Below are 27,995 nucleotides of genomic sequence, written 5' to 3' on the forward strand. Positions count from 1 at the left end.
TTCAAGCTCGGAAATTTGAACAATTCAGATGTGAAATCAATAGGTAATTAGAAATCTTTCTAATCACCCTTGACTTGCAAGTTAAACCACAATGGTAACTTGAACCAAGCAAACACTATACTTTTTCAGAAGCTAGTTCCAGCGTTACACTCAATCTAGCCGTCAAGCTCAGAAACTTCAACAAATCAGATGTGAAAGCAATCAGTTCTAATATCTTTCTAATCAACCTCGACTCTTTTACCATGAAAATACAAATATACATATCATTGCTAGTAAAAGAGATCTTACAAATGTGGAGACGGGAAAATACATTGAAAGAGAGACGCCATAACTGGAACAATTCGTAAAAGAAAAATTATATATCCGTATGTTTCACAAGCTATCAACTTTTACTAGCAGTAGGTTTATTTTGCTTTGTTTTGGCCATACTAACAAGATCACTGAAAAGATTATCCTGTGACTTCGATGGTTTGTTCGATTTGTGCACATATGAGGGGGAGGATAAAGGCATCTGGTAGGAAGAAGTCATGCTTGAGTAAGAGTTACTATCCTGCATAGAGAGCCCATACATTCTCTGTGGGAGTTCATTCGAACTCGAATAAGCATAAGCAGATCTCGATGGATCATAGTACTGAGCTTCAGGTTGCTGGCCATATCCATATCCTGTTGGCTGAAACCCTTGCATTGTCTGTTGACTCGTACCTACATAACCTCCTAGCATTTGTTGCGGATACATAGGCATCACCTGACTGTTCTGCATTGGAGGATAGATGCCTGGAAATTGACTGCTTGACCCAAATTGAGGTTGTAAACCCCCAGTAAGCTGGACGCCCAACATATGCTGTGGATGCATTCCCTCCAGCTGTCCACCTGGAGTGGGTTGAGGTTGTACAGCTCCAAGTTGTTCAGCTTGCAGTGGTTGAGGCTTCAAGCTAGCTATTTCATTCTGCAATGGTTGTGCTTCCCAGGGCGGTGGGGGAAAAGCCTCGTCTTGTTCAGTTGCGACTGCAATAGAATGAAAGAACAACCATCTAACTATCCGAGCAAATAAGTGTAGGTACAACTTTCCAAGGAAATGTTTCTGTTAATTGTGTCTATAATGTTTATAACTATGATAAATAATTCATTTTCAGAACAGTTGGAAATTCTCCACAACATTCTTTCATAGCATTAAGTATCATCTAGGAATCCTGATTTGGTACCTCACGTTAGCCATGCACATGGATGTCTAGTCCTAAAGTTAATGCCTAATAAGACATGTATGCATACTCATACAGACACTTGGCGCATAAGCATTGAGAATTTAATTAATTGAGAAAAAAAAACAAAAAATTGAGATAAAGTGAGATGAGTGTGCGCTAGCCCCTCCAGAAATATAATGATATATATTCACATTTTCATAAGAAGCCACATGAGCATGGAGGTATGCCCATGTGTACATCATACATAAATACAATTGTATTGTCTAAGATAAGATGAATAGAGGATGAAAGTAATATTCAACAGACACAAAACTTGTCATACTTCTACTCATTAAACAATTCATAAGGAAAGCAAAGACCTTATGCTATGTAAACACTGCAAGAAAGCAAGTGAATTTTGCCATTTTAGCAATTCATCCTTACTCTATTACAGATAGCTGTCCAGAGACAAACACAATGAATGGAAAGAAAAGAGAGCAAGAATCAAATTAATAAAAAAAAGTGCTAAATAGAAACAAAGAACAGGTAGAAAGAAGGATTAAAAATGATATTACCATGGCCCAGGGTTTGCTGCTGTGGATTGTGTGCTGGAGTAAGTTGACCATTCCATGCATTTGTTGCCTGGTTTAGCTGTACCCCATTGTTATAGCTTGTCTGTTCAAATTGGGATGCCACTGAGTTTGGAATACTTCCATTACCAAAGGGCGCTGCATGTGATTGTGATGTTTGCTGGAGTTGCATTTGAAGATTGGACCCGGACCCAGCAGGATATATCTGTTGTGGTGGGAATGCAGAATTTGAATCAAATGAGTTGGTTGGAGGTGTGCTACTGTTAATGTTGGTTGGAGGAAACATGTCTGCAAGAGCTAAAATGTTCTGGTCTGAAGCAGAATTTGTAGCAGGTTGGTCTACAGGAACTAGAGCTAGTAGATCGTCCTTTGCAGGTTTATTATAGTTGTCACCACTAAGAAGGTCCATATTTGGATCTAATTTAACTGAAGAAGATTTTGGACCATCAGGTTGAGGTGGTGTGGGCAGCGATAATTTCTGTAGAGGAGGTTGGTTATTTGCACTTGTGCTTGTAGCTGACAACCTATCCCAGAATGTCAAAAATCAAATAGAAATAAAAAAGAGCATCAAATTATCATTAGTATTATAGGTGTAAGCCAAAAATTACTAAGGTTTCTATGGAAGCTATTCAAATCTTTCATTAACATGATCTGCTAATTTTGGTGTGTTGAATTTATTAAGCTTTGAGGAGAGCAAGAATCTTCAAACTATACTTAAAGATTTCAGATGAAGCAAATTCTTGCAGGAACTATTGTAAGCAACAGCTAACCTAAAATTTTTGTATCAAGAATTCAAAATTATTATAACATGGGCATGGCTTCAAGAGTAGCAACTACCACCTACAGAAATAAAAAGGTTCTTACCTTTGGACTGAAACTTTGCTAGATGAAGAAACATTAGCATCTATAAGTGTCTGGAGAGATTTTTGCTGTTTCTCAACAGGAACTGCAATTCCAGCAGCTATAGCATCATGCTTTGCTAGTACTTTCTGTAAATTATCATTCAAAGCAAGTCCTTGGCTAAGTAGCTCCTCGTCTCTGTAATAAAGCAAGACATGGATTATGCAAAAAAAAAAAAAAACTCACTCATGACAAGTGATGAGCAAAACCAGGCAACTTACAAAATAAAATTTTAAATGTGACATCAGACAGAAGATGTAAGTAACAGAACATTCAACTTTAATATGCCATCATCAAGAAACATAATAGAGAGTTGAAAAAATAAAGCGAGGCAAGCAAAGAAAAGAAGAATGATACAAGAAGTACAGATAATGTGAATCGAATGCACAAAGTTATTTTTAACTATAAATAGTGGTGTAGATACAAATAGAAAACTTCTTAGCCATATAGATCATCACTTTTGCACAAGAAGATGAACTACTACATAACTTCACTAGACTGAATCTTTTAAGAATTTCATATAAAATGAAAGAAGCAGAGGACTTACGATGTTGTGTTAACAAGATGGACAACTCTCTGTCTATAGGTGCGGCATTGACTGACAAGGTCAGTAATTACCTCTTGTTTAAGCCCCTGCATATAAAATCATTCTGGTTAAGAAAATTCAACATTAAATACAAATTTTGTACAGGTAGTGTTTATCATAAATGGATTTCTAAAGGTAAAAATGTATTGTTATCAACTCAATCTGAGACATGAACTTCTAACTCCAGAGAATGCAACTAAGAGAATCTATAAACAAAACTCCCTTCAAAAGTGGGAAATCAGTTTTAGTTTTTTTATTCCCTTCAAAGTGGACATTGGACCAAGATATAAAAATAAAACTTGCAGACAATCTAGCTCTTAGATTCTTAAGATCCTCCAACCCAAATTGGCCTCAATGGTCCAAACTACAAGTAGGGTCTAACTTGGGTTGAAATCTTTCAAACTCATGACTCATTCCTATGCCTCCCCACCAATTCCTAGGTAGAATCTCAAGCATGACAAACTTGACTTAATCAAATATTGGAATAGAGTTGTATTAAAATAAACATTTTAAAGTTTGGCATTTGTTAAAATAGACCTTAATTTTTCGTGTCATATCATCTAAGGAATTTTGAACCCTTTCTGAATAAAGACCTTAATTTTTCATGCCAATCTTATAAAAGGTTATTACTTGCAATACTTATCGACTATATTATGTTGTATATATATTCACTGTAGAAATTTTAAATTATGTTTTATGATATTAGAATATGTGATAATAATCTAAATATTGGAAATTAATAGATATGTTAATGCTAAATATGATTTCCAAGAAATGTTTATTTGTAATAGTGGTACTAGATAAACCTCACCAATTATATCCAAAATAAGCAGACTTGAGATTATATAAGTTTCTTTTCAATTATAAGAAAGAATTGATGTAACTGTTGAGATGGATAAGCATGAAATGGTTGCGAGTAAGATTTTTTACTATCTTAGATATATTATTTAACAAGAAGATATTGACTAAAATATTGTTGAGAGGATTGAAGTGAGCAGTTGAATTGGAGAGGAGCTTCTAGAATTGTATTGTCGAAAATATCTAAGTAGAGATACGATACTTAAAAAGGTTAAAGTGGTGTTAGAAAATATGTAAAACTCAATACAGCAGATTTGAGAAAGCTATGATTGATGCAAGCTATCATTCAAGAGTGATAGATGTAGCTCAAATAAATAATAAAATGAAAGAAAATTGATTAACTAAACAACCACATTCAAGGGATTCAAGGTGATCAAGGTGTAAAAGGAGAGAGGGAGACCAAAGAAAACTCTAATTTATATAATAATAAAAATGTTTGAATGATTTGAATTTTAACTAGTATTACAATCTTGTATCGAACTTAGTGAAGCCATCAGATCCATAAGCCAACCTCAAATGGTTTGTGCAAACATGGGTTGATGACCAACAACAGTGACAACACTGTTAAATTTCAGGATCTATGACTAGGTAGGATCTTGATGACAATATTGCTCTCACATTCTACAACTACGCCAAAATTAAAAGTAATATTTGAATGAGTAAAAGAAACAGCATCAAGTCTCAAAGCAAACCATACCTCTTTGTTTCTAGGATCTAAAGCATTTAACATCTCAGCAAGAACATCTACAATACCACCAGCATTCTGAATTTCAGTGAGGCTGCAAAATTGAATGGAATTATCAGCACATGTATGCCAAAATGCTACTCTTCAAGTGTGTAGTAATCTAGTATAGCATGAAAAACCATGGATTTTCTAGGATCTAAAGCATTTAACATCTCAGCCAGAACATCTATACCACCAACATTCTGAATTTCAGTGAAGATGCAAAATTGAATGGAATTATCAGTACATGTGAGCCAAAATGTTCCTCTTCAAGTGAGTAATAATCTAGTATAGCATGAAAAACTATGGATATAAAGTGTGAATAGAGGAAACTAATGCAACTGAGATTTTCAAATCCAAATTTTTTTTTTTTAATTTCAAAGTTGTTTAAATTTTTAGTATGATGTAAAAACAAAGAGCTTGTTTAGAAAAAGTTTGTTACAGTTTACGTAGGAGGAACTAAGTTATTAGTTTACAAAAGAATAAATCTTATCATCAATATATAAAAGGAGTTAGGATATATTATATTCAAGTTAAACAGCGAATAAATTTATCTTTTTTCTGTGAAATAGTCATCCTTTTATTGATTAATTCTTTCCCATGTCTTCATCACCAATCCACCCATCTACCATCTCCACACCATATCTTCATCGGCAATCCTCCCTGACCAAGGAAAGGATCCTATCCATAGGAAGCTAGCTATCCACAGGAAATAAAAAGAAAAAGTGGTAGGCACGTTAATTGAAGGAAGAGATCTGGTCCAATTTGCTAATTAATAGAACAGGTTCAGTACAATTAAAATAAGGGATCTAGGCATCTGGTAGAAAATTGAGGGAATGAGATTAGTTCAAGTGGAGGCATACACTATTTGGATTTGGTCCAAGCCATATTCCAAAAATATCTTGCAGAGCAATCCAAATCACTACAACACTACTGCAACAAAAAATTTGCTAGATTAGAGATTCAAACTTGTGGCAACCTCATCGCCAAATTCAATTCACATTATCTCATTAATCCTTTTTTTTGTTTATCTAGTTGGTAAATTTATATTTCTTACATTTAATTAGTTTTTCTCATAAATGTTTATGTATGATCGTATATTATTCTTAAAAACACAAAGTTTCATTCATGTCAATAGTTTGTTATTTACTCACATGTTGGTTTTTGTCACTGTTACTCATTGTATCTTTCTGCATTGTATTTTATTTATCACATTGCTTTACTTTATAATCATCATTCCCCACAAAGTTGTAGAAGCTGGTAGAGAAGAACCAATATATTTCCATGAGAATGAGAATCACAATCAATATAGCCTAAGCGTGACAATGTTACTTTTGATGGAAAAAAAGAGAGACCCTAGAAAATTTAAAGATTCGTTAGTTGACATTAGGAATCTTTTCATCCTTATAAGATGGCCTTCACTACATGAGCACGTTTTACCAACAATAAACTGTAGAAGTCGGTACAGAAGTTTAGCAAAATGTTTAAAACCCATCACATGATAGACACAAAAACCATCATATATTGACATAAAATGAAAAAATAATATTAAAATATATGTCCCTTCATAATTTAATAGACAATACTTCTAATTAAAATAAAAGGGTTGAAATCTGGTTTGGTCAAAAGGGGGGGGGGGGGGGGGGGGGGGGGGGGGCTGGAACCTTTGTTAATTTTACCCTAAAAATGTATGATAAATTAACTTTAAGGAACTTCTCTAATAACTTGAATAAAGAAAGATTTGCCAGTAATTTGACCTTAAAAGGCCCTCTAATGCAACCTTAAAAGAACTTGTGTTGATTTGACCCCTTTAAAAATCATCAACATACCTGGGCTCACAAGTTATATATCGTTCAGAAGCCAACACATCATGAATTAAGAATGGACAACGTCAATTTTAAAATTGGAAAATCAATTAAAACTCCTATATTATGTGTATTTGTTGAGTTATTCATCACTTGAAAGATTGTCTTAGTTTCTTTATTTACTAGCCACCTTACAAATAGTTCCAATGATAAGTTACAAGAGACGTGTGTGGATACTAGGAATAACATTATAGTAAATAATAATTACTATAAAATAACTAGTAATATGATAAATCTCACCTTGCAGTATAAATCCATTTTATCTCATATCATATACTTTTGAAGCTACGTTGAGATGAAATTTGATTATAATGCTAGTTTATTTAACATGTCATTTATTTACACTAGCTAATTAAATGCCAATTTATTTAAACACTAATTCAATTTTAAAATTGAAGAACGTGTAGATTTACTGGTAGAAATTTGAACCTCCTTAAAATGTTGGCTTTATTAAAGATTGTATTTAGTTGTATTCATCCTCAATATTTTCACTTTTACACCCAAAGATTACTATGAAAATGTGGGCATCATCTTCATGCTATCAAAAGTTAATGCACTTTCTTATTCATTGGTAGGGGCGACTAAAAATAAAGGAGAAATCAATCATTGAAAAGGTCACCAGAGAAAGCATAACAAGAGACCATGCTCAACAAACTTTGTCAGGTCATTTATACTTTTTGCATGAAATTGACAATGGGAAAAAGTGTTAACATCTAGCCTGAGTCAAGTTCTCCTTGGTTGGAGAAAAATCCCTTTTCAAATCTCATTTAAATTTATTTAAAGTTTAAGAACTATCTAAATTGTTTATATTTTTAGTAGAAAAGATTTTTTTAAAGAATTTGAAAAAGTTGTTTAGAGTTTTTACAAAAGTTTTGTTAGAGTTTTATTAGGGATGAACTAAGATATTATTTCACAAAGAACAAGTCATATTATCACGCTATAAAAGCGCTTAAGAGTATTTTTCCTGTTCAATTCTTTGTAGAATTTCTCTGTGAGATAATTATCTTGTGTTTCATCAATTTTATCCTAATTTAATTAGATCAAGTGTTGCATCAATTTGATATAAAAGCACTCTTGAGCAACATCAAAAACAATAATAAAAAAGTCTAATGATTGAAACACTACAAGCTATAACTATCTGCAACCATACACTTGTGTAATTAATATTCTCCTAGGTACTGATTGTGTCATATAGTTGGAATAAATGACTTCTATCATGGCTTAATCCCATAGCTCAACCTAAAGGGTAGAAAAGTGCAGGATAACAATTTTGGAGCTCACTCATGCAGGAGTCATCACCAAAGAAGATCGGCATCAAGAAAACAGGAATTGCTGGGGTAAACAGTGAATAAAGAGATGACCAGCAGGAAAAAAGAACCATGAGAATTATCAGTGTGTTTCAATATATTATGCCAATGCTAGTCCTTGACCGCCTTATCAATACCTATTCCATTTTTATTTTGAACTTTCACAATATACACAAATTTAAAGACTATATATTGCATATTTCTTCTCATCACTTCTCTCCAACTCATTTTGTTCCTGTAAACTTATTATGTTTAATATTCTCCTAATTATCACGGATATCAATACAAGATTGGCCCACAAAACTATGAGAATCTTTTGCTAGTTCTCATTGCAATCCAAGTGGTGAAGATGGATCACTTTTGGCACCTAACCCCTGAGCCCATCCTTTGCATTTCGAGAAACTAAAATGGTAAATACCCCTCTTGTCTCATATGAGTGATGATCTCACCTCTGTTAAGATCATAGGTTTATACTTGTACTGTTGGCTGTAAACGCCAACATAAAGCCCAATCTTTATTACTTAATACCACCATCAGTACTTTTCAAATTTTCATATTAGCTGGCATACCCAATAAAATCTAAAGTTTAAGCTGAAATGTATAAGAAATGAATGTGTTGGGAAAAAAAATGAAAGTGCAACAGATAAAGAGTGAATGAAGAACTTTTTTTAAAAAGTACAATGGAAATTGTATATTTCATGCTAATGAACTGAAAATTTGTCTACAATAACAGGTATTAAACATAACCCCTACAGGCGAAGGCATCCCAAACCATACTTTCTTGTAACTTAAATGTTGATGCCCCATGCTTCCTAGAATAGCCCTTTCCCTTGAATAGACACAGTACTACTAGAAAAGGTAAGCCATCAAAGTGGAAACAAAAAGAAAGTAGCTAACAAGGAATATATACTCAACAACACAAGAAAATTATGAGAACATAATTAAGTACCTCAAAGCAGGAAATTCAGATGCAACTGAAGACTCAGGTGGTTCAGTTTGAAAACCAGGGCTTCGCATTGATGGCGGATAAGTTCGCAGAGGTTGTGTCTGTGGAGGAGTAAAGATAGGTGGAGACGTTTCTGTTCTTGGAGGGAAAACAGCTCCACCTCTCTGAGCATAAAAAGTTAAAGAAAAGAAAATTATTGGCAAACATGATCATCATTTACAAAAACTTTAACTAGTTCACATCTTTAGACATTTTTTGATAAACATCTGTAAATCTGTAATAGCAACCAGCTATCTTTAAGGCTGCTTAAAAAGTACATAAGCATACCAACAGTTCCTGATAAGCTGCAAAATATTGTGGATATCGTGCTCGAGGACCACCAAAAGCTTCTTGCCATGTATCTATTAATATGAGTACTTTTTCCTTAACATGAAAATCAGATTGCTGTACGAAAAAAGACCAAGGAAACATGATTCAGTCTTATCAGCAAGTATAGAAAATAGTGATGCATCTGAATGAGAGAAACAAGAACCTTCTTTTTGACAATCTTGACCATCTCATGCAATATATCCTTCTCAGCAACATGCATGTGCACTATGTCGCCACAATTTTTAACAATTGTTTCTAAAAGCTGAAGAAAAAGCAAATTAGTTGGAATTTAGAGAAGAAAAACAAGGGTATATCAGATTCATATTAAATCAGACAAAAGAAACTCTTTACCAGAGTTAAGAAAGACCCTTTTTTCATGGAGAGGGATACTTAAACATGATAGCCTGTTATCCTAGTTGTCATATGAGATCGCCAATAACCACAAGCCAAACATTGACAAGGTATGCACTGTCATTTCCATCACAAGCAACTTCACTTTGTGCATGTCAATATCATGATATGCTCTAACATGTTACGTCCAGCATATAATGCTTGGATTAGTGACGTCATTTAAAGAGCCATCAGAAACATAGGCTGCCCTCTGGTAGCAACACCAATCATGACAGAACCCAGCAAAAAACCAAGTCTCTCTATCTTGGCAGATAGGTCTAAGGTTTCTTGAAATGTATGCCTTACCAAGAGTGTGGCCTCCTGAGTGGGATTCTGTCTACGGTTTCTTGAGAACAAATCTCTTGAGTGAGAATCTCCTTGAAACAACATATACCATAGAGCCTAATGGCCTGAGGGAAAAGGAAAGCTCAAGGGTCTTGGAGAAAAAGATGGATAAGATAGTATGGCTCTTTGCTAGTAGTGAAATAAGAAAGACATTTTTTCCCAAGGAGACAGATAGCACAACATGACCCTTCACTAGAAGTACCACACTAAGAACGTAATGCTTTACCCCTTGTGGTTTTTAGGTCTTTAATGGAGAAGTTGATGTGCTTAAAGAAGGAACAAAGGGATCCAAAGCAATGTCAAAATGCAAGAAGTGGCCTGGGAGGTCAAGGTAAGAGGCTAAGAACAAGGGGAAGCTTAAGGAAGAAGAATGACCAAGGACTCCCTCACTGTGCAACCCTGAAGAAGAGTGCAGAGGTTGTCTTGCCCATGGACATATGAGGAGCTGGCAGTGCAGATCATTCCATTAACAGGGAAAAAGAAAAAAAGATCACATATTGAAGAAAACAAATGATTGCAGTAGAAATTAAGAACACCACAAAGCAAGATCTGGAAGAGAAATTGCTTTGCAGCAGCAATACCAAGATCATGTGGAGGAACACACAGGATATAGAGAAACATGTATGCAAGCAGGAGAATGCAGCATCACTCTCTAGAATGGTACTACTAAGACTTTGACCAAAGGCATATCTACTACAAGCACAATGGCTAAAGATGACACCAGTTTTTTGCACTTGGGATTTGGAATCCATGTGAAGTGGCAGTCATGAGAGAGAGACACAGAAAGAGGAGAGGAAAAAAAAAAGAACTGAAGGATGTAGGGAGGCTGATGGGACTTCATACTAAAGTGGGAACTCCTTTGTGGTTGAGAGCTCCTCCTCCACATGCAATACCCATCTCCAAATATGCCCACCTGCAATGCAAAGGCACCTCAACTTCTTCCCGTGTCTGCAACCATGCTAATCCTCCACAAAGAGTTTGTCACTCTCCCCCGATTTATTTCCATATGGTGAGGCATAGACATCCAGTGGTGACCCAACCTTCGCTTGGTGTTTCCCTCAATCCTACTACATGCGAATCCCAACTGAGAAATAAAAAATGGCGCGTCAATGTTGAGTTTAAAGTTGCAACTACTCCTTTACAGGGCAGCACTTCGACCAGCAATGGGTTAGCGTGGAGAAGGTAGAGCATCCTCCTACTTTAGCACCTCACATGCCCCTTGAGATCAGTTTTAGCAATTTTTCTTTCAACCATGAATTGAAATCTTAAATGATGTTAGATTGCATGGTTGAGATGTATCTATCCATGTTCCAATACTAATCAACATGGATAATCTTTTTTGTGTTACCTGTCAATCATGTTAATACATATCATACCATGTTGAGACTCAGCCTGCTTTAGCAAGTCCTAACATGAATCCAAATAATATTTTTATTTCTTTAGTTAATTTGTCCAAAATTCTAATTTAATTGATTATCTAACTGGTATATTCTTGTTTTTTGGAAGTAAACAAATCAAATGGATGAAAACTATAAAAGAAGATTATAGGAGTAGAAGTTATATCAATTCATCTTGATACACATTAAAATAAAAAATAAGTGAAAATTATTTTAAATTTAATTATATTAATTAATATATTAATATTGAAAATAGAAAAACTTAATGGAGTGATCGGTTGATATGAATAGATATATTCCCCATAAATTATCATAGTTGCAAAAATGACTTATATATTACTATAGTTATTCTAAATTGATAAGGAATAGTTGCTCTTTACTCTATTCTAGGAATAATTATTCTTTATTTTATCTTTCCAATAATACATCAACAATGTTGAAAGCCCAATAAAATGTGGCTCTAGAAAACAAGATAAATGCAGTCACAATATTCTGGTTAAAATGCCGCATACAAGGATGAAAAGAAGCATAAGCTTAACCAACTCATTAACATGGTTGTATCAACAATGTTGAAAACCCAATAAGAATAGCTCCAGCAGATATCATAATAACTGAAACCCAACTGCAAACCCAATAAGAATAGTTCCAGAAGATATCATAATAACTGAAACCCAACTGTTTGATGAACTTACCGTAAGTGCAAGAAGTTGGACCTTGGAATTTTTATGTGCAATACGTTTCTTCAATATCTTTACTACTTCTTTAGCTTGCCTGTAAACCAAAGCAATGAATTGGATCACTACTTGGAAAAGTTTTGCATTATCAGATATTGTGAAATATACAGTTGATAACGAACATATATTAAATGGCAAGAAACATAAATTCTATCAAGAAGAGATGCAGCACAAATATATGGTCAAGGATATTAAGAACCAAAGGGCAAAGGTAAATGAAAGATTCTAGGCGGGGCCATAAATGTGGGTATAAGGATCAGTCAATGTATATTTTTTTTCCAAGTTTGATTTTTAAACTCTAATCACTTAGGTCACGGAGAAACAGACTTGCCGTTGATAATAGAGGGAACAGGGCTGTTGGTCATGGAATACAAGATTTCTATGGGGAATAACATAACCAAGCATGTAATTTTCTAATATCAAACTGTTTAACTTGTGACATGGACTTCTATTTGGTTCAACAAGGCACAAGTTAGGGGGGATCATATCTTTACACATTACCCTCTAGAATATATGGTGTTTATAATTAGGTCTCCAATACATTGTGGTGCATCCTCGCATAGAACACTGGACTAGTGGTTGTACAAAGTAGCTTAATTATACTAGTACAACTCCATTGCCTCTACAGAAGAAACAACACAATAGCGTAACGTGAAGCCTCTATCTATGAGAGAACTTGACTGAACCATACCCTACAATCTGAAGATGACCTTGATATCGAAACAAGAAACCTTGTGAAGTATTCTTAGTGTGCTGTTGGATTCTTATGGTTGTCTACCAATGATCCTGACTAATCTTCAAGTTTCTATAGAGGCAAGGGATTGCATTGCACATGTAATATATACTGTTTTCACAGTTTGAGCACTCAAGAAGTCCAACAAGTGGGCTAGGTGAATGATTATGTGAGACAAGGATGTGAAAAGAAAAAATATAGTTCAATTTGTATGATGGTCAAAAACTCATTTGAGGACTTTAGTGATATCTTGCTTTACTAAAAAAGACTAACAAATTAAGTTTCAAATGTGGTAGTATGTAACTGGTAAATGTTAAGTCAATCATTCTTTTGAAAATGAAAAATATTTTTGATAATTATATACATATTAGTTATACTACATTGTTGTATTGTATATTTTATATTGTAGATTGACGTATATTGAATTGGATGAATATTTGTTGATCATTTTTATCAATATAAATATCTTTAAAATTGCATAACTAATTGTGTTTATCTTACATGCTTGATATGTGCTAATGGCTCAATCCTCTACGCTTAGAACCGCCTTTTAAAACCTTACTAATTGTAAAGTGTATGTCAAATATTGTAATTATGAGATAATTAAATTTCCCAGCCAACATTGTCTACTTCTCTAGATCAATTAGCGAATGCCCTCTAACCAACTAGTGACTCTCCTCTAATGATATTAATTTAACATTAGAATTCATGTGTCATAGTTTAAAATCTCATGTCGTACCAAGCGGCATAAGTGAAACATATCATTTCGTCTATCAACTGGCACGATGCTGGCACTGACATGCCCCGTGCAAGGCTCCACAGCCTCGAGGATGCCACACGTGAGCCACATGGATGCCTCGCTGCAGGTACACGACCGTGCGGAGGCCACACACAAGTCCCACGATTACGTGAAGGCCTCGCGCGAGCTCCATGAACACACAAAGGCCTCACGTGAGACCATGGCAACCAGACAGGGCTGAGTTTTTTTTTTCAATTTAAAAAATTTTTCTTTATGTTTTTTAACAATTAATTTTTACCAGGTAGTTGAGTTTATTTTCAATTTTAATTTTTTTGGTTAATTCTTCCCCCTCTTAATTCTTTCTCCTTCTTCCCCATATTTTAATTTCTTTTTTTATTTCATTCATCCTTAAACACATGAAATAATTTGTTTTAATTTTTTTATTATTCCTTTCCTCAAATACAGAGGGAAAAATTCCTACTAAAACTGACTAAAATAAATTAAATTCAATATAATTTAAACCTACTTGAACCTAATCATTATGTCTAGAATTTAATTAATCCTAAATTAATTTTTAGTCAATCTTAAATTTTAAAATATTAGTTTAACCTAATAGTATGTATTTATAGTAATCAAATATTATAATAATATTTTATATTTAAAAAGGACCAGAATCGTATTGGCACGGCATGATATGGTATTGAAATTATATCGTTCTAATCATAAATTGAAACTCTGATACAACTCGAAATTTTAAACCATGGTATCAACCGATTTGATTCCTAGCATAATAACCTCAAGAAAATCAAACACATACTATCATTGAGAGATATATGTCTACTACAAGGTTATCATATTAAGGTTTACATCGTGAATTGTTTTGATAAATTTTGAAATTATCAATTACAACAAACCGTGAATCATAAGATTCAAATAAAAATTATAAAATATGTGAAAAATTAATTCTATATTTTTTAAAATACTTTTGATAAGTAAAAGTATCTAAAATAATATAATATTTTCTTTAATAACATAATAAAATAAATGGAATAAGTTAAGATTTATTTATGATAAAAATATATATATGTTAGTATTCTCTATCATTGATGATGATACAAATTATTCTCAATCATCCTATTAATAATTGAAATGAACTGAGCAATAAAAATTTTCCTTGTCAAATACATAGAAAAATCATTGTTGTCATGACATGACATATGGCACTATCAATTCTGCCCTTATTGTCATTCTATGTATCAATGTGCAAATTTATTCTTCTCTGTTATTAGGTATTAACTAACATTGGCTATTACCAACTCTGTATCTCCACTTGGTAAATTTTTTCGATTGTGCCAATGCTAACTTCGAGAATTCACCCTTTTCTACCATTATAATTCTATCATATAATATAAAATACATTGTTTTCATTCTTTTATAATATATTTAATTTAGTTTGTATTATACTTCATTTAATTTCATAGTGGGTTGATTTACTTTTATTTAGTTAGATTCAGCCTTTAATTAATTTTTTCATTTTTAGAATTCGATAAAATAAAATTCATATTAAATCATATTGAATCAAATTGAATCACGAACAAAAAATTTATACATAAAAATCATATTATTTTATAAGCAAATCATATTGAATCATATGATACATATCATGAATCATATAATTTTGATAATCTCCTTTGAGTAGGCAACCTCTATGGCAAGAAACTATTTGAGATATTGCAAGTCATTACTACGAAGATATTACCTACAGTGCTCCATTTATTTGTTTCCAATCAAATCATCACTAATGCTAATGATGAAAGTGTGCATAGACCATTAAGAGCATTTAACAGTGAAGGCTCACTAAGCCACCAAGTGAACATTAAGTCGATCCACAACACCATTTAGAGCAATTAACAGTGAAGGCTCTCTTGCAACCCACTATAGACTTTTTGTGGAATATGAATCAACCCATCATAAATAAAGGGATTAGCTATAAAGCTGAGCACAAGAAAGTAGAATAATTGAATAGATGAATAGCAAAAACAAAAAAAGTGGGCGAGAGGAAGAGCATTATCAAGTATCTTGCAAACAAACAAAAAAAAAACAGGAAAGTGTAATTAAAGGTAGGACTCTAGACAATGGTAAGAATGAGAGAATTATCAAATACTAGAAAATGCTCAGATCTCGGCCTTTGGCTATATACCCAGAAAAGTTGGGGGCTCAATGGAAAGGATCATGATGGCAAGTGTCAGAATGGACAATTGATTATGGAAAAAAGCGTCTTTTGCGCAACTCAAAAAGAGAGGTGAAGGGATAAAGAAGGGAATTGACTCAAATGTCCCGTCATCCGAAAATAATTTAGGATAACTTGTCTTATCCAAGCGATAAAAGAATACTTACAAAGAAAGGGAATAATAACCGAAGGAAAAGAACTATAAAAGAATGTCCTTGAGAGGTAGAGTGGTATGTGATTGACGAGATAACAAACAATAACATAGCAATATACTAAAGGAGAGAGGAATATACATTTGTAGTAGAACCAAATTTCAGGCAGCAAATAGCCAACCCATTATATATCGTATGTTCACTATGCAAGAGCACATGCGAATAAGTTACTACTATATTATATTGTAATGGACATTTTATTGGCCTCCCAATGTATATATCATGGTTTGGTTCTCTCTCATCCTTTCCTACAATTTATACTTAATCTAACCTAAAATAATAAAACCTATTCATATTTATCAAAGTTATTATTAATTATTAATATATTAAGTAAGCATTACTATTTAGTTTAAAACATTTGAAATCAAAATATGTATGAAATTAATAATCCACCATTAATACACCAATTAAATAGTTAAGCAATACTTATAAAAACTTAAATAAGGTTAATTGTTATAAAATTTTGAGCTTAAACAATAGTATGAGTTGTTCAGATAGGAAGGAAAAAGAAAAGGATCATTAATAATATAAATAAGATTTCGCCTAATCTTAATTAATCAATTATATAAAAGTGCCCAAAAGAATCTATTCTAATTAGTTGGTCGACATAATCACTCACATGCATTTCAAAATATAATAATAACGACAAATAGATGATTTTCAATAGTGACTTATTGAGATTAATTCTATTAAGTACATAAATTCTAAAAATTGAAACAAATTATGTTATTAACTTAAAAGAAAATAGGATGAAGCATGTGATCAATGCAAATTGCATACTCATTACAAGTAAATTTATCACAAATGTTAGCAAGCAAATTAGTGATAATGCAAGATCACCAAAATCATCAATTAAATAAAGATAATATAAGGATATATGAATCAAGCATTGATGCCAACAATCTATAGAATGAAATAAAATGAAAATAAATAATGAACAATTGTTTATCTTGAGAGCACAGAGGCATGCTTTATTTAGAATACAAGGTCTTAAAAGGCAAACTTTAGATTGTATTAAATGTGTTCTATAATTTAACTTTAATCTAAATTTCAAAATTAACTAAAAATAGAAAAATTTAGGTATTTAGGCTAAAAATGAAACACATCTATATAATTTAAATCTTGCCTACTGAAAAAATTACCATTTGTTTCTAAGACCTTATGTTAAAAATAAAACTCCTCTGCCTCTTAAGGTAAACAATTGTTGATCATTATAAGAAGAAGAGGAGAATCAACTGCTTTAATGGTGAATTATTTATCTTCAGTTTATCTCATTGTATGAATTGTTGGCATCAAAGTTTGCTTCACATATGCTTTCATTATCTTTATTTTATTGGTGATCTTAGTAATCTTTCATTATCACAAACTGACTTGATAAATTTTTTGATAAATTGTCAATTTTAATGTGCATAATTAGTATGGCATTTACATTAATCACATGCTTCATCCTATTCTCTTTCAAGTTAATATCATATGCATTTAACCAAATTCATGTAAAGGATTCATGAAATTAATTTTTTCAATTTTCAGAAATGATGTATTTAGTAGAATTAATACGAATAAGTCACTATTGTTATCTATTTGTCATTGGTATTATTATATTTCATCATTAGTGTTATAACATTTAATCTAGTTAATTTGTTCAACTACATGTGATTAATTAAATTGTCCAATTAATTTGGGTTTTTATGGACAGTTTTATATAATTGTTTAATTAAGATTGAACTTACTAGACAAACTCATTGAACACATTTAAGATATAGTACCGTAGTGCTTGTTGTTTGATATTGTTTTAATAGATGAGATCTATTAAGAAGTAAATACTAGACTCAAATCATGACAGAAAACATTAGAAGTGAAACGTTTTAGACTTAGTAAAGTAAAGATAAAATATATGAAACTTAAGTTTAAAAATATTAGACGTAATAAGATAATTGTTAAAATAAAAGATAAAAGCTTCAAATATTTATGATTCATTTTGCAAAAAGATTGAGTGATTAAAAAATATATCTTATATAAAATACAAGCAGGATGGTTGAAATAAAGGAGAGTGTCAGGTATTCTTTGTGAAGTAAAGTACCTCTAAGACTAAAAAGAAAGTTTTACAAAATGATAGTTAGACCTACTATGTTATATGGAGCTAAATATTGCGCTATAACTCGAACACATAAGTAGAACATGAGAGTTGCAGATATGAAGATGTTAAAGTAGATGTACGAATATATAAGGATGGACAAAATAAGAAATAAAAATATTTAAAAAAAGTCAGGATTGCACCTATTGAGGGAAAACTTTGAAAGACACATTTAAGATGGTACAAACATGTATGTAGATGATCAATAGATGCTCTAATTAGGCGATGTGAAACTATAACAAATGTGCATATTAAACGAGGAAGAGGAAGGTCAAAGAAGAATTGGTTAACAATAATAAAACAAGATAAAATTTATTTAAATATAAATGATGATCTAGTAGGGATAGAGCTTAATGACGTAGAATGATTCATATAGTCGACTCCACCTAGTAGAATAAGGCTTGGTTGTTGTTGTTTAATTAAGATTGAAATTTAATTATGTTACTGATGATTTTTTTTGCTTCCCATCTAACATACCAAAATATTTTTTAAAATCAAGATATTGTAATTGATACGACGGAAGCCTACAGTTGTCACATGGCCCGCAAGATCCGGAATGATACGAGGTTATTAGTCAAGATCAAGGAGGACTAGATAAATCTCGAAGGATAGTAAGTTAACAATCTCAACCTCAAATGCCGACCTTGACCTCCACTTAGTCTCAGGTGCCGACTTCGACCTCTACTCGGCCTCAAGCCTCGGGCACCGACTTCGATCTCAAACCTCGAGTCTGAACCTCGACCTCTACTTGGTCCTAGGTTCTTATCTCCCCTTCAGCCTCGAACATCGATCTCGACCTCTACTCAATCCCATGTTTCGACCTCGACCTCCAACCTCAAGCACCGACCTCGACCTCTGCTTGGTCTCAAATTCTTACCTCGCTCTCAAGCCTCCGATCTCGACCTCAACCTTTGTTTGGTTTTATGCGTCGATCTCATCTCAGCCTCGGACCTTTCCTTGTTCAGTTCTAGGTTGAACCCATAAAGCTGGTTCGTCCGTAAAATCATGAAACCCTAAGATTGTTTCTCTTGGAAAACAAGGAAAATATCTCTGAAAAAATGGACAACAGGAGTGTGTATATCAAAATATATCATAAACGATAGTACGTATTTCGGAACAAACTTTAAACAGATACTTATGTTTCAGAGATGGGACACATAGATAACTCTATAAAAGACTGCCCATACCTAGAAGCACAGGTATGCACACATGAAACACTAATTTCCCCAAGTCCTTAATCTCCTTCCTCTCACAAAAACTCTAACTTGAGCGTCGAAGTGGCTTGTCGAGATTCATCTCCGGTGCTATTCTAACTCTCTTTTTGAAATGTTTTTCAGGTATTTTCATCATCTCCAATAGCAACTTCCAAGGAGTGTGCATATCAACCCGTTCGTTGACCGATGACTCGATCATCCACAATATTTAGCTAGAACAACATTGTGGGAATCTAAGTCAAGACATTGCAATGATTAACACCGAAAGAACTAATGACAACCACGACTCCGCTAGGGAAAAAAGCTACGACGAAGTAATAGTCATTACGCTAGAGAAGATTAATGAATCGGCCTCCCAAGTGATGTTAAAGGTGCTACAATAATACTCGCTATTACAACCTTCGCCCCTGGGAGCCCCTCCTCTCTCACATGGCAAACTCTTTCCTCCTGGTAGCGTGCCACTGTCGTTAGAGATTAGCTTGGGGATTAATGGATTGAGATCTGCTCTTTGTATGTTTTTGAATGACAGAATGTGATTTGAAGCTAAAACGATACATTATTGATGGTGGAGCAAGGAGTGGAGAAAAGAGACTCAGACTCACACTGGCCATGCTCATCATCACGGGTGGGTTTCCCACACAGCAAACACGAAGAAAAATGAAGAAAAAGGAACAATAAAGTAGTCAAGGCCGTGCCCCAAGGCACGGCCATGTCACACAATCATGCCTCTATTTTCACATGGCCATGCCTCTATTTTCACACGGTTGTGCCTTATTCCCCGTGTGCAGACAGTTTAAGGCCGTGCTAAGAGGCATGACCGTGTCTTCGATCTGGATAGTTTTGCAGACTGAAAGTAAAACGGATATAACTTTTAGCTCAGATTGACCCACGGGTCGTGCCACCTATCAAAATGAAGATAACTTCAAGATCTACAACTTTGTTTTAGGATGTGCCGAATGATTCCTTCATTAGGCTGTGCTAAATAGCATAGTCGTGCCTCCTAACCACTGTCACGCTGGGTGCTCTGCCGAAACTGCAGATCAAACTTTGAACTATCATAACTTTCGGCTCAGATGGAGTTATGGGTCAGTCCACCCACCAAATTGAAGATAATTTGATGCTCTACAACTTTGATTCAGAGTTCAATTAAAGAAAACCGGGTTTATTGGGTGAAAAACTCGTTGAGGCGGAGCCTTGTAAACCAGAAAAAATCTGGGCAATTTTGGAGAGAGGATAAAAGGGGAAACAAACCCTTTCTTGAGGGAGGAGGGGGATATTCTTCAAACCCTAAGGTCTTAGCTTGGGGAGGGTTCTCCCCACTCTGGGGAGACCCTAAAAGCTTCATCTTCGCCGATCCATCCTACTTCGGAGCGAGAAGATCTTCCAAGGATGCCCGAGCTTCAAGATAAGTCCTCCCCTCTCTTGTGGATGGCGATTTTCTTGCATTCTTGTTGTAGTCTTCTTGCAATACAGTAGATCTATGAGTTTAAGAGGTAGGATGAACATTAACGTAATAATGGTGATGTAAGAACTAGTTCATATTATTTTTCCCTATTCTATGAAGTGTTTATATTTGTTTCACATATTGTGTGCCTTGAATGTGTTTGATGATATGTTTGTGTGAGCGCGTGTACATGATTATGAGGGGTAGATTACGGTGTAGGGAAATCTTAAGATCGTATGACCGGGACGCCTTGTGACAGGAGGTAAACCTTAACCGGACTTTTCGAAGTGATCCTTACATGATGGTAAGCTCCCATAAGGGATAGCTAATAGTTGGTAGCCACTAGGACAAGATCCTTAATAGAGGTACTCGGTGATAGAGGGCATAACGTTTGGATCGTATGTCCGAGCGCCCTGTGACAGTAGGTAAACCTTAATCGGACTTTCTGGCGTCACTTTTACTGGAGGGCCACCACACTAGGACTTCAAGGTCAAATGCCAACGTAGCCTGATGAGGTCAAGTTGATATCTTAGTTATAATCCCTACAAGGTGGTAAACATAGAGAGTAAGGGAGTAAACATGGATTAGGGACGTTACCAAGCATTGATGTGAAATCGAAATCCTAGACTTATCCATCTCCACCCATTAATCCCCAAGTCAATCTCTCTCTCTACCACATCCACAATCTACAATTCTCAACCTATTCGCTTCCCTTAGAGTCTAGATAACTAGCCTTGTGACATCACTATAGCTATCAACAGTCCCGGTGGATTCGATACTTTTTATTACTTGACGACGATCTTATACTTGCGGTAGCTATCAAGTTTTTGTATAGTGGTGAGTATTCCCACCTGTCACGCGGGTGACCCGGGTTCGATCCTCGGCAACGACGCCAAAAACTTGATAGCTACCGCAAGTATACGGTCGTCGTCAAGTAATAAAAAGTATCGAATCCACAGTAACTGTTGATAGCTATAGTGATGTCACAAGGCTAGTTATCTAGACTCTAAAGAAAGCGAATAGGTTGAGAATTGTGGATTGTGGATATGGTAAAGAGAGAGATTGACTTGAGGATTAATAGGTCGAGATGGATAAGTCTAGAATTTCGATTTCACATCAATGCTATGTAACGTCCCTAATCCATGTTTACTCCCTTACTCTCTATGTTTACCACCTTGTAGAGATTCTAACTAAGATACCAATCTGACCTCGTCAGGCTACGTTGGCATTTGACCTTGAAGTCCTAGTGTGGTGACCCTCTAGTAAAGGTGCCGCCAGAAAGTCCGGTTAAAGTTTACCCTCTGTCACAGGGCGCCTCGAACATACGATCCAAACGGCATACCCTCTGTCACCGAGTACCTCTATTAAAGACTTTGTCCTAGTGGCCACCAACTATTAGCTATCCCTTATGAGAGTTTACTACCATGTAAGGATAACTTCGGAAAGTCCAGTTAAGATTTACCTCTTGTTATAAGGCGCCCCTACCATACGATCCTAAGATCTTCCTACACCGTAATCTACCCCTCATAATCATGTACATACGCTCACATAAATATATCATCAAACACGTTCAAGGCACACAATATGTGAAACAAGTATAAACACTTCATAGAATAGAGAAAAATAACATGAACTAGGTTTTAATTTTAACCAATCCGTAGTTGACAATAAGGGTCGTGTTATTAACACTTGGGTTGATATCATCAACCGCGCAAACCTTGGTATGGAAGTAATGCACGAACGTAATGCTCACAATTTCCCTCTAGACCTAGCTGCTGTTGAAGTTTCATCTGCAAATGGATAAGATTTTTGTCTACATCACCATCATTATATTAATATTTATCCTACCTCCTAAACTCATAGATCTACTCCATTGCAAAAAGACTACAACAAGAATGCAAGAAAATCGTCATCCACAAGAGAGAGGAGGACTTATCTTGAAGCTCGGGCATCCTTAGAAGATCTTTTCGCTCCGGAGTAGGATGGATGGGCGAAGATGAAGCTTTTAGGGTCTCCCCAAAGTGAGGAGAACCCTCCCTAAGCTAAGACCTTAGGGTTTGAAGAATATCCCCCTCCTCCCTCAAGAAAGGGTTTGTTTCCCCTTTTATCCTCTCCCTAAAACTGCTCAAATTTTTCCTGATTTACAAGGCTCCGCCTCAACGAGTTTTTCACCCAATAAACCCAATTTTCATTAATTGAACTCTGAACCAAAATTGTAAAGCATCAAATTATCTTCAATTTGGTGGATGGACCGACCCATAACTCCATTTGAGCCGAAAATTATGATAGTTCAAAGTTTGGTCTGCAGTTTGGACAAAGCACCGAGCATGACAATGGTTAGGAGGCATGGCCATGCTATTTAGCACAGCCTAGAGAAGGAATCATTCGGCACACCCTAAAACAAAGTTGTAGATCTTAAAGTTATTTTCATTTTGGTAGGTGGCACGGCCCGTGGGTCAATCTGAGCTAAAAGTTATGTCCGTTTTACTTTCAGTCTGCAAAACTGTCCAGATAGAAGACACGGTCATGCCTCTTAGTACGACCTTGAACTGTTTGCACACGAGGAATAAGGCACAGCCGTGTGGAAATAGAGGCATGGTCATGTGAAAATAGAGGCATGATTGTGTGACATGGCCGTGCCTTGGGGCATGACCTTGACTGCTTTGTTATTTTTTTTCCTCCATTTTTCTTCATGTTTGCTGCGTAAGAAACCCACCCGTGATGATGAGCACGGTCAGTGTGAGTCTCTTTTCTCCACTCCTTGCTCCACCATCAATAATACATCGTTTTAGCTTCGAATTACATCCTGTCAATCAAAAACATACAAAGAGCAGATCTCCGAGCAAAAGAAGTAGAAACATATAATAATAAAGGAATAAGGTGTGATAAGTAGATCATATGCAATGAATTACAAGTAGATGAGTGTTAAACAAGGTTAAAAATCATATATAACCTACGTTCATCAGTGATTTGGCGTATCACGAGCATTAAATGTAATATCTTATCCCCTAAGAAACAAGGACCTAAACAGTTGTCCCGGTGAGGTGTTGACACCATGATTCGTCAGGTTAGATATCTTAATGACAACTAAATATAGTCCAGTCAGTCAGACTACGCCTCTTTCGACTAGACTAATTGAAAAAGCTTATGATACTATGGAAGCCTACAGCTGCCACGTGGCCCACGAGATCCGGAATGATATGGGGTTAGTAGTCAAGACCAAGGAGGACTAGATAAATCTCGAAGGATAATAAGTTAGCAACCTCAGGCTTGGGCGTCGATCTTGATCTCTACTCGGTCTCGGATCCCGACTTCGATCTCTGCTCGGCCTCAACCCTCGGGCACCAACCTCGACCTCCGCTCGGTCTCGAGTTCCGACCTCGGCCTCAAGCCTCGGGTCTCGACCTCGACCTCAAGCCTCGGGTCTTGACCTCGACCTCTACTCGGTCTTAGATTCCGACCTCAGCCTTCAACCTCAAGCACCGACTCGACCTATACTCAGTCCTAGGTTCTGACCTCGACCTCTAGCCTCAGGCGCCGACCTTAGCCTCTACTCGGTCTTGAATTCCGATCTCAACCTCAAGCCTCGAGCGCCAACCCTGGCCTCTACTCGGTCTCGGGTTCCAATCTCGGCCTCAAACTTCGAGTCCCGACCTCGACCTTTGCTCGATCTCGTGCGCCGATCTCATCTCAGCTTTAGGTCTCTCTTTATCCGGTTATAGGTTGAGCTCATAAAGCCGATTCACCCATAAGATCACAAAAAATTATTTCTCCAAGCAAGCAAGTATCACAGAAGACATGGACAACGAGAGCACATATATGAAAATATACTATAAATGGTAACACATATTTCTGAACAAACCTTAAACAGATGTTTATGTTTCGGAGATGGAACACATGGATAACTCTATTAAAGATTATCCATACCCAGGGGAATAGGTATGCACACACGAAACTCTAATTTCCCCAAGCCCTTAATCTCTTTCCTTTCGCAAAACCCTAACTTAAACATCAGAGTGGTTTATCGGGATCCATCTCGACGTCGTTCTAACTCTTAGAGTGTTTTTCAAGTATTTTCGTCATCTCCAACGATAACCACCGGCACATCAACCCGTTCATTGATTAGTGCTTGATCATCCATGGTATTTGGCCAGAACAGTAATTAACATAATTTAAGTTTTTATAATGTTATGCACCTAACTATTTAATTTGTGTATTTTCTCACTTAATTTAATGGCTAAATTATAATCTTATATAGATTTTGATTTCAAATGTTTTAAACTAAATAAACATGCTTAGTAAATAGTTAGTTGATAATGACTCTAATAAATACATTCATAAGCTTTGTTAAGCAATTTACAAGATTTTATTAATTTAGGCTATGATTAAATATAAATTGTAGAAAAAAATATTAGAAAGAATTGACCCATCACATATGGATTGGAGGCTAATAAATCATCCATCACAATAGAAAAACTTAGTAACTTATTTCGCATAACAAGGAGTTAAATAATTCCTTTTTATTTGTATGTTATCTTGCTCTTGATAATCAACTTCATATTCTTATTAATGGCATACCCAAATGCTTGTTTTACTCTACAATGTGGAAAATCAAGATTGGTAGATTATGTTACATGGTAGTCCCTTATTGGGACCTCAATTGTCAAACATGGCAACAACAAGTTTACTGCATGAATTTGTGGCACATTGCGGTAGGTGTGTATACCACTCTGAAGGAGTATCAGCATTTCTCAATGAGTCACTCATGTCTTGGGTTTGCATTCTATATTCTTATAGTCTTATGCTTTCATTGTAAAATGCACCACTATTGCTTTTCTTAATCACTTCTATATATTTTATTTGATCTTACATTTGTTATATATTACTTTAACCTTGACTCAAGGAAAACCATATTCAGCCGCCGGTGACCCCAATTGCATAAACAATTTTTAGATTACAATGAGCGGCATAGCGAGCTTACTGCGAAAAAAGAGCAAGTTAAGAGACGTTATCTTCTTTTAGTTCACCTTATGTAATAATGTCATGATCACTTGTTATCAGACTTGCTAAGCAATTTGTTTCAAACAAAGACATTATGACAACTTAATTAGTATCATATCCAATCTAATTAAAACCATGTTGAGGCATTGGAAACGGTTGCATACGTGATAGTGGAGCCATCATTATGCCTCACATGCCAATAAATAGTGATGATTCAAGCCTTAAGTAGGGGAGATTATAACACCATAATTAGCCCCACATGGTGAATTGTGGGTTAATAGAGGAGTTCTATAAGATTAGATTAATTTGGACTTGAGGATTTTAGAACAATGGTGCAGCCTAACAAGTTAATAAGTGAGTTCTCTCATCTAAATGGGTTGTTACATAAGGATTAAAATACGTAACAAATGTAATTATAATTTGAACTTTAGTCTCCTCCCCCTCCCACCACTTCCCCCCCCCCCCCCCCCCCACCCTAAAAAAGACTCCAAAGTTTACACTTTTTCATCACAATGTCTACCAATGTTGTTTAATAACGTCTGTATTGACGATGCCGTAAACCATAAACCATTAAACAACCTCCCATGAGACTCTCACTGATAAATTAATCATTTGCTGCAATCTAGTTTCACCAATAAAAATCCCGTTACACTCGTTCAACTGTAATACTCAGAACTTCATGAATAATAACATATTCAGCATTTACGCCTCCTACCTTACTATCATATTTAAATTATTAACAGAGTAACAATGAATTAGTGAAGATTAGAGCTAACAGGATGTCACTTCACGTATGCCATCCAGGATATGAAGCAAGGTCAGTTTAAGTAAACTGACTCGGTGTCCAGTCAACATTCCCAAGTATGCAAAATTCTAAACTCCACTTTTATGGATAATTACAATCACTTAATGGATATATTTTGTTACCTTTCCCTAGGAAAGAGAAAGTAGTAGATGATCAGTGTCTATGATAATATCAAACATCGAAAGGTACAAAAAAAAGGCAAAATGAAATGATCAGTTATTAGTGCAACTAAACCAAACCATTCTTTTTTGGTATCGGATACTAAATAAGAATATAAGAATACGATGGTTCCAATTCATTAGTCTCATCCAAAGCATAACAATTAAAATAAAACGCAATTTTTCTAAAGTAGTTCCTACCTGACCCAATGGATGAGAATTCCACGCTGATAAACCTTATGTTTGTTTAGAATTAAAAGGTTAACTTAAATATTTCGATCTCGTAGCATAAAAACCGACATCCACAAGAATCGAGAATTTTGAAGGGGGTGCAAACAACAGAAGAAAGAAACAACAACCAAAATCAATATTTACACTCTGAAGAGAAATTCGCTACAAAAGAAACAGGACTCCGACTGAGAAGAAAGAAATAAACAGCGTTAAGGAAAGAGGAAGCAGAAGCCAGTGCAGAATCACATACCCGGGTTCGTGATTGAGGACATCGCAGATCTCAAGGTTTATCGACCAATCCGGACCGACGAGCATGTCACTCGTGGCTCGATCCACCAGAGCGCCCGCCATCGCCGAAGCCCCAAAACCCCAAACAACTAACCGAACCTATCAAAGAGGATGCGACCGGAAGGGAATCAACTCAAGAGGGAGATCGAGATGGCGAAACGGCTGAGAAGGCGAATCCCTAAGGAAGAAACCTGCGCACGCAGCTCAAATTCGCTTTCCCCTTATCTTCGAGAGAGAAGGCAAGTCGGCATTGTCTTTTTTTATTATTATTTTGATTTTTTTTATTCCTTGGGCCGCCCGCCAATAAAATGTTTTCATGTGTTGACGTTGAGAAATTGGATGGATTGGCTGTTCCTTGAGTTCTCACACAGGAAAATCGCCGTCTCATGTTCTCCCGTGGGAAAAATCCGATCCGATTCAGTTTTTAAAATTTCAAATTCTTATCTTCTGCACAAAAAATAAATAAATAAATAAATAAAAATAAAATAAAATAAAATCCATTATCTAACGATCCTATATCATCGATCTCACTATCATATATGAAAAAGTAAATTAGAAGAAAGTATTATTTCAACTTCATCAAAATTTAAATTTTTTTCTACAATTCTACTCTG

At 35.2% G+C, this 27,995-nt stretch overlaps 1 protein-coding gene across 1 annotated transcript; it reads right to left on the reverse strand.

Moving 5' to 3' along the window:
* Positions 1 to 211: 211 nt before the first annotated feature.
* LOC141829312 (TOM1-like protein 9) lies at positions 212 to 27,612 on the reverse strand. The gene is made up of 10 exons (XM_074716757.1): positions 27,344 to 27,612; positions 12,151 to 12,229; positions 9,490 to 9,588; positions 9,285 to 9,401; positions 8,961 to 9,121; positions 4,813 to 4,894; positions 3,219 to 3,304; positions 2,636 to 2,809; positions 1,757 to 2,295; positions 212 to 1,005 (listed from the first exon to the last, which is right to left on the reverse strand). Exons 1-10 carry the CDS (start codon positions 27,442 to 27,444, stop codon positions 383 to 385), a joined length of 2,061 nt encoding a protein of 686 aa, XP_074572858.1. The 5' UTR covers positions 27,445 to 27,612; the 3' UTR covers positions 212 to 382.
* Between the last annotated feature and the right edge of the window lie 383 nt (positions 27,613 to 27,995).

This window comes from Curcuma longa, chromosome 5 (genome assembly GCF_044706935.1).
Source record: "Curcuma longa cultivar G26 ecotype Majalengka, Jawa Barat chromosome 5, ITB_CL_G26_1.1, whole genome shotgun sequence".
Taxonomy (NCBI): Eukaryota; Viridiplantae; Streptophyta; class Magnoliopsida; order Zingiberales; family Zingiberaceae; genus Curcuma; species Curcuma longa.

Excerpts from the sequence above, each read along its gene's own strand:
- LOC141829312 (XM_074716757.1), bottom strand. The coding sequence starts at position 27,444 with ATGGCGGGCGCTCTGGTGGATCGAGCCACGAGTGACATGCTCGTCGGT. Across the intron at positions 12,230-27,343 it reads GTCCTCAATCACGAACCCGG|GCAAGCTAAAGAAGTAGTAA; the intron begins GTATGTGATTCT and ends TTTGGTTTACAG. Across the intron at positions 9,402-9,489 it reads TCAAGATTGTCAAAAAGAAG|CAATCTGATTTTCATGTTAA; the intron begins GTTCTTGTTTCT and ends TTTTTCGTACAG.